This window comes from Lithobates pipiens, unplaced genomic scaffold (genome assembly GCF_037356315.1).
Source record: "Lithobates pipiens isolate NorthernLeopardFrog02 unplaced genomic scaffold, aLitPip1_a1.2 Scaffold_7, whole genome shotgun sequence".
In the NCBI taxonomy this organism is placed as follows: Eukaryota; Metazoa; Chordata; class Amphibia; order Anura; family Ranidae; genus Lithobates; species Lithobates pipiens.
The window spans coordinates 624998-639900 of NW_027507892.1; the positions used below are offsets into that span (position 1 = coordinate 624998).

General features: G+C 42.5%; 1 protein-coding gene across 1 annotated transcript in view; it reads right to left on the reverse strand.

Annotated features, from left to right (window-relative positions):
• The window catches only part of LOC143959292 (leucine-rich repeat serine/threonine-protein kinase 1-like), a gene marked incomplete in the record, with an annotated part of 364255 nt that overhangs the window by 65197 nt on the left and 284155 nt on the right, over nucleotides 1-14903 (reverse strand). Inside the window, 2 exon segments of the mRNA XM_077467970.1 lie at nucleotides 10495-10775; nucleotides 14540-14737. Of these exon segments, the coding sequence (XP_077324096.1) occupies nucleotides 10495-10775; nucleotides 14540-14737 (479 nt within the window).

A 14903-nucleotide genomic window follows, 5' to 3' on the forward strand; every position in this document is an offset into this window, starting at 1 on the left:
GCTGCTGGATGGAGAAAGTACTTGCTGGCATTGGATCAGGCGAAGGCTTTTGATAGAGTCAATCACGAGTACCTGTATTTGCTACTTGCTAGATCCGGCCTGCAGGGGAGGTTTATAGATTGGCTGAAGACATTATATAAAGGGGCTGAGAGCTTCCCACTGGTTAATGGTTGGGTTGGACGGCCTTTTGAGGTTGGCTCTGGTGGGCGCCAGGGATGTCCTCTGAGCCCCCTGTTATATGTATTCGCAATCGACCCCTTCATAAGAAGGCTAGAGAGTGGATCTTTGTGCGGGGTGCCTTTGGGCATTGCTGGTGTGCCACCTTTGAAGGTCGTGGCCTATGCCGATGATGTGTCTGTTATTGTCTCTGGAACGGAGGAGGCGCAGGAGGTGGTCTCTATGATAGAGCAGTACACGGAGGCTTCTGGTTCTAAAGTCAACCATGAAAAGAGTGAAGTTTTCTGGATGGGTGAGGAAGGGGAAAGCTTCGAACTTCCGGATGCCTTCCCAGAGCCCCAGCAGGAAATTAAAGTGTTGGGCATCAAATTTGGTCCTGGTGACTATGGTCATCGAAATTGGGAAGGCAGGTTGGTGTGTGCCAATGCCAAAGTAGCAAGTTGGAAGAAATGGAAGCTTTCATTGAGGGAGAGGGTTGACTTGATCAAAACGTACCTGGTCCCAATTTTTTTATATGTCAGCTTCGTCTGTATCTTGCCAGTATCTCTCTATGCAAGGGTGTACAGCTGCTTTTTCCAACTGTTATGGGGAAGTAGGCTGAACCTGATCAAACGCAATGTAACTTACCTGTCTAGGCGGGAGGGTGGCCTAGGAATGGTCAACCCAATAGTTTTCTTTTCTCTGCTGTTTTTAAAGTACAATCTTGGTAACATGCTAGCAGAGAACCCGCCGGGATGGGTGGGTATTTTTCAATCTTGTTTTAGGCCTTTTCTGCGATCCTGGGAAGATGGCGGGCCAGTGAAAAGTCTGAGAGTCCGACATGGCAAGCTCCCGGCTTATGTTGCCCCGTGTCTGAAAATACTTCGGCAGTGGCAGGTGACAGTGGAGGATATCAAGTCCCTCCCCAGGAAGCTTCTGGAGAAGAGGATTTTGGGCTCTGCTTTCAGTGTGTCACTGGCCTTAAGGGATTGCCCAGGCTCTGTAATGAGGGAAGGGTTGCGTTTAATCAATTTAGAAAGAATCCCCTTGAAGTTTAGGGATCAAGCCTGGCTCGCCTTCCATGGAAGGCTCTATGTGAGAGGGAACTTGAAGCATCGCCCTGTGGATGATCGGGATTGTCCTAGAGCGGAGTGTGTTGGTAAAGTGGAGTCTATGGACCACTTTTTGCTCCAGTGTCCCTTTAACATAGAGGTGTATAAAAAGGTGGGGAGGGCTCTAGGCATCCCCTTTTTCTATCGCATGAGTTATGCGGAGTGGGTGTATGGGGCATTTCCGACTCACTGGGATTTTGATTTGGATACACTGTTTTTAGTTAGTATAGTTGTCCGTTACTTCACATGGAATGCACGGTGCCAGATTACCCTGCGGAAGAAAGTCCTCTCTGTTGAGGTGGTGGTGCACGATATTCTGGGTGAGGTTGGGAAAATTCGGGGTCTTGAGAAGGGCAGGGAGCCTCGGGCAGTCTGGATAAGGGCGTGGAGGAATATCAGACCTGCCTTTGGTGAACTGCCCATCTCTGGGTGAGGAGCTCTTTTCTTTTTCTGGTTCTTTCACTCCCTTAGCTTTTGTTGGTTAGTATCTTCTTTTTGAAGAAGGGCTGCATGCATAATGGGTACAGGTTTGTTTCTTAACCTCACAAGTTTGATGTCTGGTGTAATGGTGTGAGTCGTAATAGGATTTATGTTATTGCTGTAAAGTATTTTCTTTTTTTGGTTTGAGAGCAGTTTTGCTATATTTATTTTAATTTATGTAAATATGTATATATTTATGTATATTTATATATTGTGATTTTATGCTTAATGATTGCAAGACTTTTAATAAAGAAAAATTGGGAAGAATGTTCCTTACATTGGTGATCAGTGAGAAGAATGTTCCTTACATTGGTGATCAGTGAGAAGAATGTTCCTTACATTGGTGATCAGTGAGAAGAATGTTCCTTACATTGGTGATCAGTGAGAAGAATGCTCCTTACATTGGTGATCAGTGGGAAGAATGTTCCTTACATTGGTGACCAGTGGGAAGAATGTTCCTTACATTGGTGATCAGTGAGAAGAATGCTCCTTACATTGGTGATCAGTGGGAAGAATGTTCCTTACATTGGTGACCAGTGGGAAGAATGTTCCTTACATTGGTGATCAGTGAGAAGAATGTTCCTTACATTGGTGATCAGTGGGAAGAATGTTCCTTACATTGGTGATCAGTGAGAAGAATGCTCCTTACATTGGTGATCAGTGAGAAGAATGTTCCTTACATTGGTGATCAGTGGGAAGAATGTTCCTTACATTGGTGATCAGTGAGAAGAATGCTCCTTACATTGGTGATCAGTGAGAAGAATGTTCCTTACATTGGTGATCAGTGGGAAGAATGTTCCTTACATTGGTGATCAGTGAGAAGAATGCTCCTTACATTGGTGATCAGTGAGAAGAATGCTCCTTACATTGGTGATCAGTGGGAAGAATGTTCCTTACATTGGTGATCAGTGAGAAGAATTCTCCTTACATTGGTGATCAGTGAGAAGAATGTTCCTTACATTGGTGATCAGTGAGAAGAATGCTCCTTACATTGGTGATCAGTGGGAAGAATGTTCCTTACATTGGTGATCAGTGAGAAGAATGCTCCTTACATTGGTGATCAGTGAGAAGAATGTTCCTTACATTGGTGATCAGTGAGAAGAATGTCCCTTACATTGGTGATCAGTGGGAAGAATGTTCCTTACATTGGTGATCAGTGAGAAGAATGTTCCTTACATTGGTGATCAGTGGGAAGAATGTTCCTTACATTGGTGATCAGTGAGAAGAATGTTCCTTACATTGGCGATCAGTGGGAAGAATGTTCCTTACATTGGTGATCAGTGGGAAGAATGCTCCTTACATTGGTGGTCAGTGGGAAGAATGCTCCTTACATTGGTGGTCAGTGGGAAGAATGCTCCTTACATTGGTGATCAGTGGGAAGAATGTTCCTTACATTGGTGATCAGTGAGAAGAATGCTCCTTACATTGGTGGTCAGTGGGAAGAATGCTCCTTACATTGGTGATCAGTGGGAAGAATGCTCCTTACATTGGTGGTCAGTGGGAAGAATGCTCCTTACATTGGTGATCAGTGGGAAGAATGCTCCTTACATTGGTGGTCAGTGGGAAGAATGCTCCTTACATTGGTGGTCAGTGGGTAGAATGCTCCTTACATTGGTGGTCAGTGGGAAGAATGCTCCTTACATTGGTGGTCAGTGGGAAGAATGCTCCTTACATTGGTGGTCAGTGGGTAGAATGCTCCTTACATTGGTGATCAGTGGGAAGAATGCTCCTTACATTGGTGATCAGTGGGAAGAATGCTTCTTACCACAAGGCAGATCTCTGGTCTGACAGGGGAGATCACACCGATCCTGTCTCTCTGCTAAGCAGGAAGATGGATCTGTGCATTTTCCCAGGCACACAGTCCCCTATACAGTTCGAAAACACCTGCAGAGAACACATTTAACCCCTTGATCACCCCTGATGTTAACCCCTTCCCTGCCAGTGTCATTAGAACAGTATCAGTACATATTTTGAGCAGCGATTACTGTAATAATGTCGCTGGTTCCCAAAAAAGTGTTAAAAATGTCAGTCTGATCTGTCCGCCGCAATGTCGCAGTCCCACTAAAAATCACTGATCACCACCATTACTAATAAAAAAAAAAATAATAATATTAATAAAAACGCAATAAATCTATCCCCTATTTTGTAGACCCAATAACTTTTGTGCAAACTATATAAACGATATACTTTTATTGTATATGCCACACGACCGCGCATTTGTCAGTTAAAGAGACGCAATGCCGTATTGTAAAAAAAAAAAAATGGCCGGGTCAGGAAGGGGGTAAATCCTTCTGGGGCTGAAGGGGTTAACAAAATTCCCTCAAAACAGGGAACACTGAATCTGAGGAGCTACTGGGCACCTTAAACAAATACTAACCGGGTCAGATTACTACAGGGGGGTGCACAAGTTCAGAGTAATAAACTGGATATTTGAAACCAACAGAACTATTCAGTGTGTAAAGGATCACAGCGGGGTGTCTTCAGGAAATATTTGACCTTGTCAAAGTTCAGTTTTTTCGACCATGAATTTGGTCCTTTCAGAAGCAAAAGACAAAACAAATGTAACATCCTGACAGCTAATTAGCGAATACAAGCCATCTATTGTTTTATAAGACAGCCGCCATTAAAGGGGCAATTTTATATGTCATTTTGTATTAGAGATGAACAAAGAAAAAGAGCCGACATGGACATTCTGCAGCATCTAAATTAAGACTTATTAGCATTTCTGTTATCATACAAAAAGGTTGAATGTGTCCAATAATCTGAAATGTGCTGTTTATTTTTTCACTGCTGGTGAATGTTATATACGATGTTTAATCACCGCTATTTTTTTTTTCCTATTTAGCACTGCATTGCTTTAGATGGTAATTGCAATGGTGTACACAAACACAATTTATATCATTTTTTTTTCTTTTTGTGGTATTTGAACACCATTGAGTTATTTTTTGAGATATAAAACGAAAAAAGACCGAAAATTTAGGAAACAAAAACTATTAGCGTATAACACGCACTTTTTCACCCTGAAAAACGGGAACAAATAGTGTGTGCGTGTTATACACCGATACTGAAATTTGGGCTGCCTAGGAGGGAACAGGAAGGGGGGGGGTGGGACGAGAGCCATCAGATTACATACAGCGAGGATCTCCCGTTTATCTCCTGGGCTGGCATTGGACCAGTGTTCTGTCTATCATAGAAGCCGGTCCAGGAGGCGGGACTTTGTATTAAAGAGGCCACCGAGTAAACAGGAGATTCTCGCTGTATGTAATCTGACGGCGCTTGTCCCGCCCCCCTCCCTGTCCCCTCCGAGGCAGCAGTAATCTGAGGTGAGACTGCAGATGGGCACTGATCAGGCTGCATTCATGGCAATGGTGAGGCTGCAGATGGGCATTGATCAAGCTGCATTGATGGGCAATTGTGAGGCTGCAGATGGGCATTGATCAGGCTGCATTCATGGCAATGGTAAGGTTGCAGATGGGCATTGATCAGGTTGCAGATGGGCAATGGTGAGGCTGCAGATGGGCAATGGTGAGGCTGCAGATGGGCAATGGTGAGGCTGCAGATGGGCACTGACCCTTATTTTGCTTCAAAGTTCTTTATTTAAAGTTACGTTTTTTTCCCTGAAACTTCCCTCCTAAAATGAAGGTGCGTGCTATATGCCGATAAATACAGTAATATTTTTTAATTTTTGCTATAAAACATATCCAATAGAAAAAAAAAAAAAACATGCTACATGTTTTTGATAAAGAATCTGAGTAAGTGTATATTGATATGTTTGCGTGAAAGTTATAGTTTTAACAAACTATGGTATATATACTTGAATTTTTATCATAATAGTGTCATTTACACAGTAATCAGTGCATTTGTATAGCACTGATTGCTGTATAAATGACAATGGTCCCAAAAATGTGTCAAAAATGTCTGATGTGTCACGATAAAAATCACTGACCGCCGCCATTACTAGTAAAAAAAAAAAACATATATATTAAAGCGGAGCTCCACCCTAAAGTGGAACTTCCGCTCATTGGAACCCTCCCCCCCTCCGGTGCCACAATTGGCACCTTTCAGGGGGGAGGGGGGTGCAGATACCTGTATAATACAGGTATCTGCACCCACTTCCGGGCATAGATAGCTGCAGATTCTGCAGGTATTTACGCCACTTCCTGCGGGGCCCCCGCTGTCTGCTGGGAAACACACGGATCCCAGAGACAGTAGGGACCATCCTTATTGTGCAGTGCGACTCGTGAATGCGCAGTAGGGAACCGGGAAGTGAAGCCGCAAGGCTTCACTTCCTGATTCCCATACCGAAGATGGCGGCAGCAACACCCGAGAGCCAATCGAGAGAACGGCTTCGGGTGCCGACATTGCGGGCGCGCTGGGCGGGTAAGTGTCCTTATTTTAAAAGTCAGCAGCTGCAGTATTTGTAGCTGCTGACTTTTAAAAACAAAAAACGGCAGAACTCCCGCTTTAATAAAAATGCCGTAAAACTATCCCCTATTTTGCAAATGCTATAACTTTTGCGCAAACCAATCAATAATCGCTTATTGCGATTTTTTTGCCAAAAATATGTAGAAGAATACGTATCGGCCTAAACTGAGGGAAAACAATGTTTTTTTTTTAAATATATTTTTGGGGGATATTTACTATAGCAAAATGTAAAAAAGAATGCGTTTTTTTTCTAAATTTTCGCTCTCTTTTTTTGTTTATAGCGCAAAAAATAAAAACCGCAGAGATGATAAAATACCACCAACAGAAAGCTCTATTTGTGGGGAAAAAAAGGAAATCAACTTTGTGTGGGAGCCACGGTGCACGACCATGCAATTGTCAGTTAAAGCGACGCAGTGCCGAACCGCAAAAAGTGCTCTGGTCTTTGGCATGCAAAATGGTCCGGGGCTTACGGTAAGTGGTTAAGCAAGTAAAAAGCACTTAAAAAGAAAAAAGATAACCAGCAATTTCTATATATTTTTTTGAACGTTATGCTATGTTAATAGGAACACGTAACAAATATAAAGTATGTGTTATTGCAATTTGACTGCAAAAGTGGAAATACTTAAAGATGTTTTTGTGTTTGGTTTGCCTACAGACGACAATGCAGATAAAGAATCATATAATAGGGTTTAAAATGATAAGGGCCTGAATTGATTTTAAGATGCAAGGGTAAATGTAATGGACACATAGGATAAAACTCTACCTTTCCAATCTACGGTGCCGTTTTCGATTCAGTTTGCAGTTCTGTTTATTTAGTTAAGTGCTCTAATCCATATCATTACAGTCAAATCATTGCAGCTCTTCCATCAAATATTTGCAATTGGATTCTAGAGCTGATAAAATCAGCAGTCTTTATACAGTGAAGAATGTTTGCCTTTCTGCTCTGCAGGGATTGCTGGCTATAAAAATAATGAGGCAATTGGCGAGAGACATTTCCAAATAATAGCAATTTCAGGCACTGACTTCTGTAGACTTAAAGAGGCGCTCCGGGTTCCTGCAGAAAAAGTGAAAAGTCTGAAGCTACAAATACTGGAAATATTACCGGGGATCCAGCGGTGTCCTCACCCAAGCAGATTTTTCTATCAGCTTTCAGCTGCTGCCTCCGCCATCGCCACTAAGGGAAACTGGCAGTGAAGCCTTGCGGCTTCACAGCTGGCTCTCTACTGCACATGCGCAAAGAGAGCTGTGCTCTCTAATTGGTTGGGTCGGCTGCGGGGGAGGAGGAGGAGGGCTGGGGCAAATTTAGCCAGAAACGGGGGTGGGTACCTGTCAAAACCAGGTACACGCTCACCCCAAAAGGTGCCAAATGTGACACGGGGGGCAGAAAAGCAGAGCTTCCCCTTTTGGATGGAGCTCCTCTTTGAAGTTGAAGTTTACTGATTTTTTTTTTTTCAGCCAGCACCAGTAAAAGTACAGGAATCACAAAGTTTTACATGTTCTGGTGGCTGCTCTGTTCCTTGAAATCTTCCATCTTCCGTCCCCTGGACCCCCCCAGCTGTGATCTTCTGCGGGAGTTATTATGAGTGACTGGACCTTCATAGGCACTCATCTAAAGTGCTGAATATGCCCGCTCTTTCTGCCCCCCCTCCATTCATAGAAGCTGTACTTTAGCTTCCAGCAATCAAAGCGTTCTATAAATGGAAGACGAGCGGGATGAATGAATCATCCTCCTCCTCCATTCATAGAGCACATTTCATTGCTAGCTATAGGAATAATACTGCTATTGGCAAGACATTTCCAAACTACATGCAATTTCAGGCAGTGACAGCTGTATACTTAAAAAGGATTTAAAATGAGCAGTGCCAAGTATACCTGTCCTTTCTGCCCTCCGACTCCATTCATAAAAACTGTACTTTCGCTTCCTGCAATGAAAAGCATTGAATGGAGATAAATGAAAGGCCATCCTCCTCCTCTATTCATAGAGGCGCTTTCCATTGTGGGAACGGATAGTACAGCTTCTATGACTGGAGTAGGGGGAGTGGAAAGGGCAGGCACAGTCAGCATTTTTGACAAGTGCGTGTGACCGGTCTAGCCACTTGTATTAATTCCCGCAGCACTGGAAGATCACAGCTTCAAGATATTGGGGGGCGGAACAAGAGAATGAAGGTTTCAGGGAACACAGCAACAATCAGCACAAGGGACACTTCTCATTTATTGTAGGTAATTATTAAAAATTATATATATATATATATATATATATATATATATATATATATATATATATATACACACACATATACATACACACACACACAAGACCCCATTCACACTGGGGCCGTGGTCGTGTTAGCGCTAAATCGCAGTTCGTTTTAGTGGCGCTTTTTGTCCGCTAGCGGGGCGCTTTTAACCCCAAAGAAGGGGTTAAAAGCGCCCAATTTGCAGCGTTTCCGAATCGCTTTTCCTTAATTTCAATGGGCAGGGAGTTTTGGGAGCACTAAATACAGCACTCGCAAAACCGTCCCAAAGATGCTGCTTGCAGGACTTTTCCTAATGTCCCACAAGCACACCGCCCCAGTTTGAAAAGTGACACTGGAATGAATGGGAGACAGGTTTCAGGTACATTACAGGTGCCATTTCTAGCGCTAAAATGCATGAAAACTGCCTCAGTGTGAAAGGGGTCTAAATATATATATATATATATTGTATGTCTAACTGATATATTGTAAGTACACATTGGGGTTTATTTACTGAAGCTGGAAAGTGCAAAATCAGGCTCACTTCTGCATAGAAACCAATGAGCTTCCAGGTTTTATTACCAAAGCTTAAACGAACCAGCTGGGGTTAGAAGCTCATTGGTTTCTATGCAGAAGTGAGCCTGATTTTGCACTTTCCAGCTTTAGTAAATAAACCTCATTGTGTGCTTAAAAGTGGGGTGTATATATATATATAATCTCCTTTTTTTTCAGCGGGAGTGCAGTTTCGGGACAGAATGTATGCTGGAGAGTCTATTGTTGCTGGGAGGGATCTACTATTTTTGCTGGGGGAATCTACTTTTTTACAAATTTCCTTGCTATCATTAACAAATTTTTATACAAATTGCGTAGCACCATAAAATGATACTTGGTTCTGTATTTTTGAAAAAGGGGCGATACTGGGAGGTGGATAGGGGGTGGAACTAAGGGACGGTGCTCAGCGGCGAGTACGGGGCGGCGAAAATGGGTGACTCAGAAGTGGGGGGGGGGGGGGGGGGAGTACTTGTACCTATTCTGTTAGAAAAAAAAAATATTATATATATATATATATATCTCTCTCTAAAATGTATATAGTCTTAAACATGTGTGTCTTATGCATAACGTAATATAAAACTGAAAATGTCTGCCCAGTAGAGCTGCACGATTCTGGCTAAAATGAGAATGAGATTTTTTTTGCCTAGAAGATAGATCACGGTTCTCGTGGCGTATCATATTTCACAGTAAAAAAATAAATATTGTGTTAACTTTACTGTTTAATTTTTTTTATTTATTGAAGTGTATTTTTTCTCAAAAAATTGCATTTGAAAGACTGCTGGGCAAATACAGTGTGACATAATATATTGCAGCAATTGCCATTTTATTCCCTAGGGCCTCTGATTTTATATATATATATATATATATATATATATATTATATATATATAATATCAGAGGCCCTATATATATATATATATATATATATATATATATATATATATATATATATATATATATATATATATATATATATATATATATATATATATATAAATATGTTTGGGGGTTCCAAGTAATTTTCTAGCAAAAAATATTGATTTTAACTTAAGAGAGAAGTGTCAGAAAAAGATTTAAACTTCTTGCATTTACACTGGTTGAAAGCTTGGCAGACTGGCCAGATTATTTGTTTAAACAAGAAGTTCTATCCATTTGATCCAAGAAGTAAGCCTTAGTTACAATGTTTCAAGTTCTAAACTTGGCAGATTGCCCGGGATGCTTTCTTTTGACAGCTGAGTGAGCAGATAATCTCTCCACTTGTTTATATGAAAGAATCCCTGCTCTCAGCGGAAGAGAGTGGGGAAGGTGAATGGAGGTTGCGGTTTTTTATCGATTAATCATGCAGCTCTACTGCCCAGTCTACATCTCTTCATATAATATCTAGCAGGTCCAGGCAGCCTGCACTACCAGACACAGCAGTATTCAGTACCCCGGTAGATGGATCTCTGCATGTAACAAATGCCTATATCACAAGCAACAGATGAAATGAAACAGTAAATGATTACAGTAAGACATACAATTAGGAATTGTTCCAACCTTTTCATCATACACAACTCGCGGTCTTATTTCAGGTGCCTGGTAACCTGGGGTGCCCTCCACACCTAGCGCCCCCTCATGGAAGGACAATCGGGAAATGCCGTAGTCTGACAGCTTGATGTTGATAGTCTCCCGGACATCCAGAGACCAGACCAGGATATTATCAGACTTCAAGTCACAGAATATGACATTTTTCTTGTGTAGGTATGACAGGCCGGATGCAATCTGATAAGACACACGTTGTGTGAGCATGTGACCCAGAGGCATGAATGAGGATGTCCCTGCAATACGAAAAAGAAAAAGAAATGAGTAACCTCAGATAATGGTTAGTAAGTTGTTGAAGATCCCTATGTACAGTTTTGCATTAGGTTGTGGGTGCTAACATCTCCTCCACCCAATAGGTATACATACAGTATATGTAAAGTATATGTAGAGTAGACCCAGCTCTACCCTATGCTGTGAACAAGGCTCTTCGCTGAAACATGCTAGAGGTTGCTTTGTACGTGTTGATTATCGAATAAAGAATTTGGACGGATTCCAGAGTGCGGGTTCTTTCTATATATTCAGCTCTAACCTATGGCTGCTCCATTCTCTCTGTACCCTTTTCCAGATAGGAACAGTGTGGGTTGATGTACCTGAGCCTCAGGAGAAGCAGGTGCCATACATGTCTGGTGCTATGTGAACATATGACTATCCTGGGGACAGACAGTGATTGCTTTATCGGATGCCGATTGTAAAGCACTGTGTAAAATCGATGAAACTTTAAAAGTGCCTAAAATGAATAAAATAATAAACATTGGGCATTCATATTGATGACTCTGGGGGGGAGAAGGACCTTTTTTCAGTGCCACACAACCCCAATGCCAACTTATCTTAGGGGAAAACGCAAATTTTCAGACCAAATTTTTTATTTTATTTTTTGCAGATACAAACCTTACCTAGGTGGATGGATGCTGCATCTGTCCCCCGGCGCCTCTACACCGAGAACCAAGCGATTGAACACCACCGATGGTTTGGTACTCTCAGCTCCCCGAGCAGAGAGCTGTTGACTGTCAGTCAGCGGCTCTCCGCTCTGCCCCCCGTGTGGTCACTGGAGCGCTGAGCTGTGATGGGGCGGCCATCTCAGGCTCTCTCTGAGACTGATTTCTGTGACGACAGAGAGCAGACTTCAGACGGCTCTCCGCTGAAACCGGGTCACAGGAGTGCAAAACAAATTGCACTCCTGTGACCCATAGAAGAAGCCCAGCCAAACAAGCTCAGTCTGGACTTCTCCTTTAGGCTCCATGCACACTGGAGCTCATAAACTGCAGTTTATTGTAGTTTGGGCATTTTTTTTTAAAAGCCCATAAACTCCACTCTATGTTAGCCTAGGTGTCCATGCACACATGGACGTTTTTTAGCTTTAATGAGCAGTGGAGTTTATGGGCTTTTTTCTGAACGCCAGAAATTCGCGTTCAAAGTGCAGTTTTTCACCGCCAAAAAACGGCAAACGCTGATGAACGCTCATAAACGCTATTAAACGCTCATAAACATGCGTTAATTAGTGTTCGGCATTCTATTTTTCAATGCATTGTGGGATTTTTGGAATGTCCTCTGTGTATTTTTATAAAAAACGCCCATTAATGCTAACGCTGTAAAATGCTCATAAACGCTAGTATAAAACGCTGTTAAAAGCAGGTTTTTCAACCAGCGTTTTCTGCCAGCAATCTGGCATCCAGAAAAAGCTTTTTTGAGCCTCAGTGTGCATGGAGCCTTAGGCCCCATTCACACCTGAGCGTTTTGTAGCTTGAAGCCTGAAGCTACAAAACGCTTGAGGGGGAAAAAAAAATCCATTATTATCTATGGAGATGGTTCACATCTCTACTCCAAGTCGCCTGAAGCTCAAACGAGTTCTGGACCCTTTTTTTTGTCGCTCGAATTGGGCAGATTTGGCCATTTTTGGAGCAGGAAGCAGATGACAAAAATCTTAAAACATAGCAACAAATGATGGAACAGATGATAATTTTTCCTATTGGCTAATAAAAAAAAAACTCCAAAGCTCAAAAACACAGGAAAACGGTGCATGGAAACGCGTGACAAAACACCTACGCCCAACCCCAATATGCACTTCCTTTTGAATGCATCCTTGTGCCTTGTAATAATGAGGTTGATTTATTGAATGCAAAAAGATGTTAATTTTGCAAGAAAAATTACATTTTGCAATGGGATTAATCACAAAGCTTAGTGAATGAGGTGAAGCTCTGCTGACTTTAATCATTCACTTCAGGGATGCACTGATACCATTTTTTACGACAAGTACCGATACTTTTTTTTTTTTTAGTACTCGCCGATAACAGTTTGTTTTAAAGAGGAGCTGCACAAAAAAAAAAAATATTAAAAGCCAGCACCTACTAATATTGCAGCTGCTGACTTTTAATAATATCACACTTACCTGTCCCAGGTTCCAGCGATGTCGGCGGCAGATGACGAACGATCGCTCGTCTCGCTGCAGCCACCGCCGCCATCCTCTGTCAGGGAATCGGGAAGTGAAGCAAGAGGGCTTCACTGCCCGGTTCCCTACTGCGCATGCGCGAGTCGCGCTGCGCTGGTTCCCCGCTGTGTCTCTGGGAACTGTGTGTTTCCCAGAACACAACGGGGGGGGGGGGGCGGAGCCATGCGGCGGTGGGTGGAGCCATGCGGCGGTCTGGCCGGAAGTGGGTGCAGTTACCTGGATTATCCAGGTAACTGCACCCCCCTCCCCCCCGAAAGGTGCCGATTGTGGCACCGGAGGGGGGGAGGGATAATACTAGCGGAACTTCCCCTTTAGGGTGAAGAACCGCTTTAACTTCAGCTATCAGCAATGGTACAAAGCATTGAAAAGTTATTTACAAAATGAAATAAATGTATTTTTATTTTTTAATTTGCACTTTTTCAATGTGAAATGTGTAAATATATGTTAATATATATGTGTAAAAATATTCACTAACAAAGCAAACAAAAAAAGTTTTAATTGTTTATTGTTTATATAATAGACGTGAAAAAAAAGCAGGAAATAATAATTAAATTGAGGAGAATAGGGAGTTAATTAAGGTTGATTAGAGTAAATTAAGGGTTATTAAGGGGTTAAACAGAGGAACATTTGTTCACCCCTTTGATCTACAGATGAAGAAACAGAAATATACAAAAAGAAACAATGTTTCTTTTTTTATTTTAGTGTTTCATAAACATTGTGTCTGCTTTTTTTTTTTTGACAGCTCCAATTACCGGACTTTCTTTAAGCGGTTGTATAGTCAAATATTTGACTTTAACCTACAGGTAAGCCTATAATAAGGCATACCTGTAGGTCAAAAGAATATCCCTTTGCAATGAGCCGCTGACTTCAGCGGCGCAGGCGCACTGGGGATTTTCAGCTGAAAGTACGGCAGACGCCAGACCTTGCCGGGAAGAAAACTCCCGCACGCAAGCGCGGGAGTGACGACATCGTGGCTCCGGCCACTCACAGCGCCGGAGCCGCAATACCCGGAACATGTCAGCTCCCTCGGCGTGGACCGAGTGAGATGCCGGCGCCTCGTTCTAAGGTAAGCATTTCATAATGAGCTAGTATGCGTTGCATACTAGCTCATTATGCCTTTTCCCTTACAGGTGTAAAAAAATAAAAAAAGTCAGCGGGTTTACTCCCGCTTTAACACTGGGAAGACCCACTGACAGCTCAAAGAACTGAGCCTGAAAGTATCGGTTTCAGGTACCGATACTTGTGCAAATACTCGGTATCGGCACGGATACCAATACTAGTATTGGTGCAACCATAATTCACTTGCAAAGTGAACAACCAATTTGCCTTTACTAAATCAACTCCAATGTGTCCCTGGGGGGGAGGGGGGTTTCCTACAGCATAACAATATTGCTGATTAATAGACAATCAGAAGTTACAAGTAAGCAAAAGTAATTACAGCCAACAGTGCACATGGTAGTAAAGTAATAGTAACAATGGTTAGGCTTTGCTCAATTAGCATTTTTCTGCTGCATTGCTTTTAAGGATTAAACAGAGATTAAAAGACAATGTCACCTTGGTGTCTCTCGGCTAGCACAGTGTTGAGGCTGCCCAGAGGAGCCAGCTCCAGGGCAAAGCAGAGCGGATGGATGCTGATCCCGATCAGGGAGACGATGCAGGGGTGCTGTAGAGAGTGGAGCATGCTGGCTTCTTGCCGGAAATCTGAGAAGTTTCTCATGGCGTCTATTGCCTGTATGTGCTTGAACATGGTATCTGTATGCAGACAGGTGAGCAGCATGAGAGACAATAGGGAACCGATAGCTGAAATTCATCTCAGTCTCTCTAATCATGGCACATCTATAATCTCGATGCAAGGTGCCTTAACATTCTTAAAGCCGGCCATACATGGATCGAAATTCGGCCAGGTCAGCTGAGACTG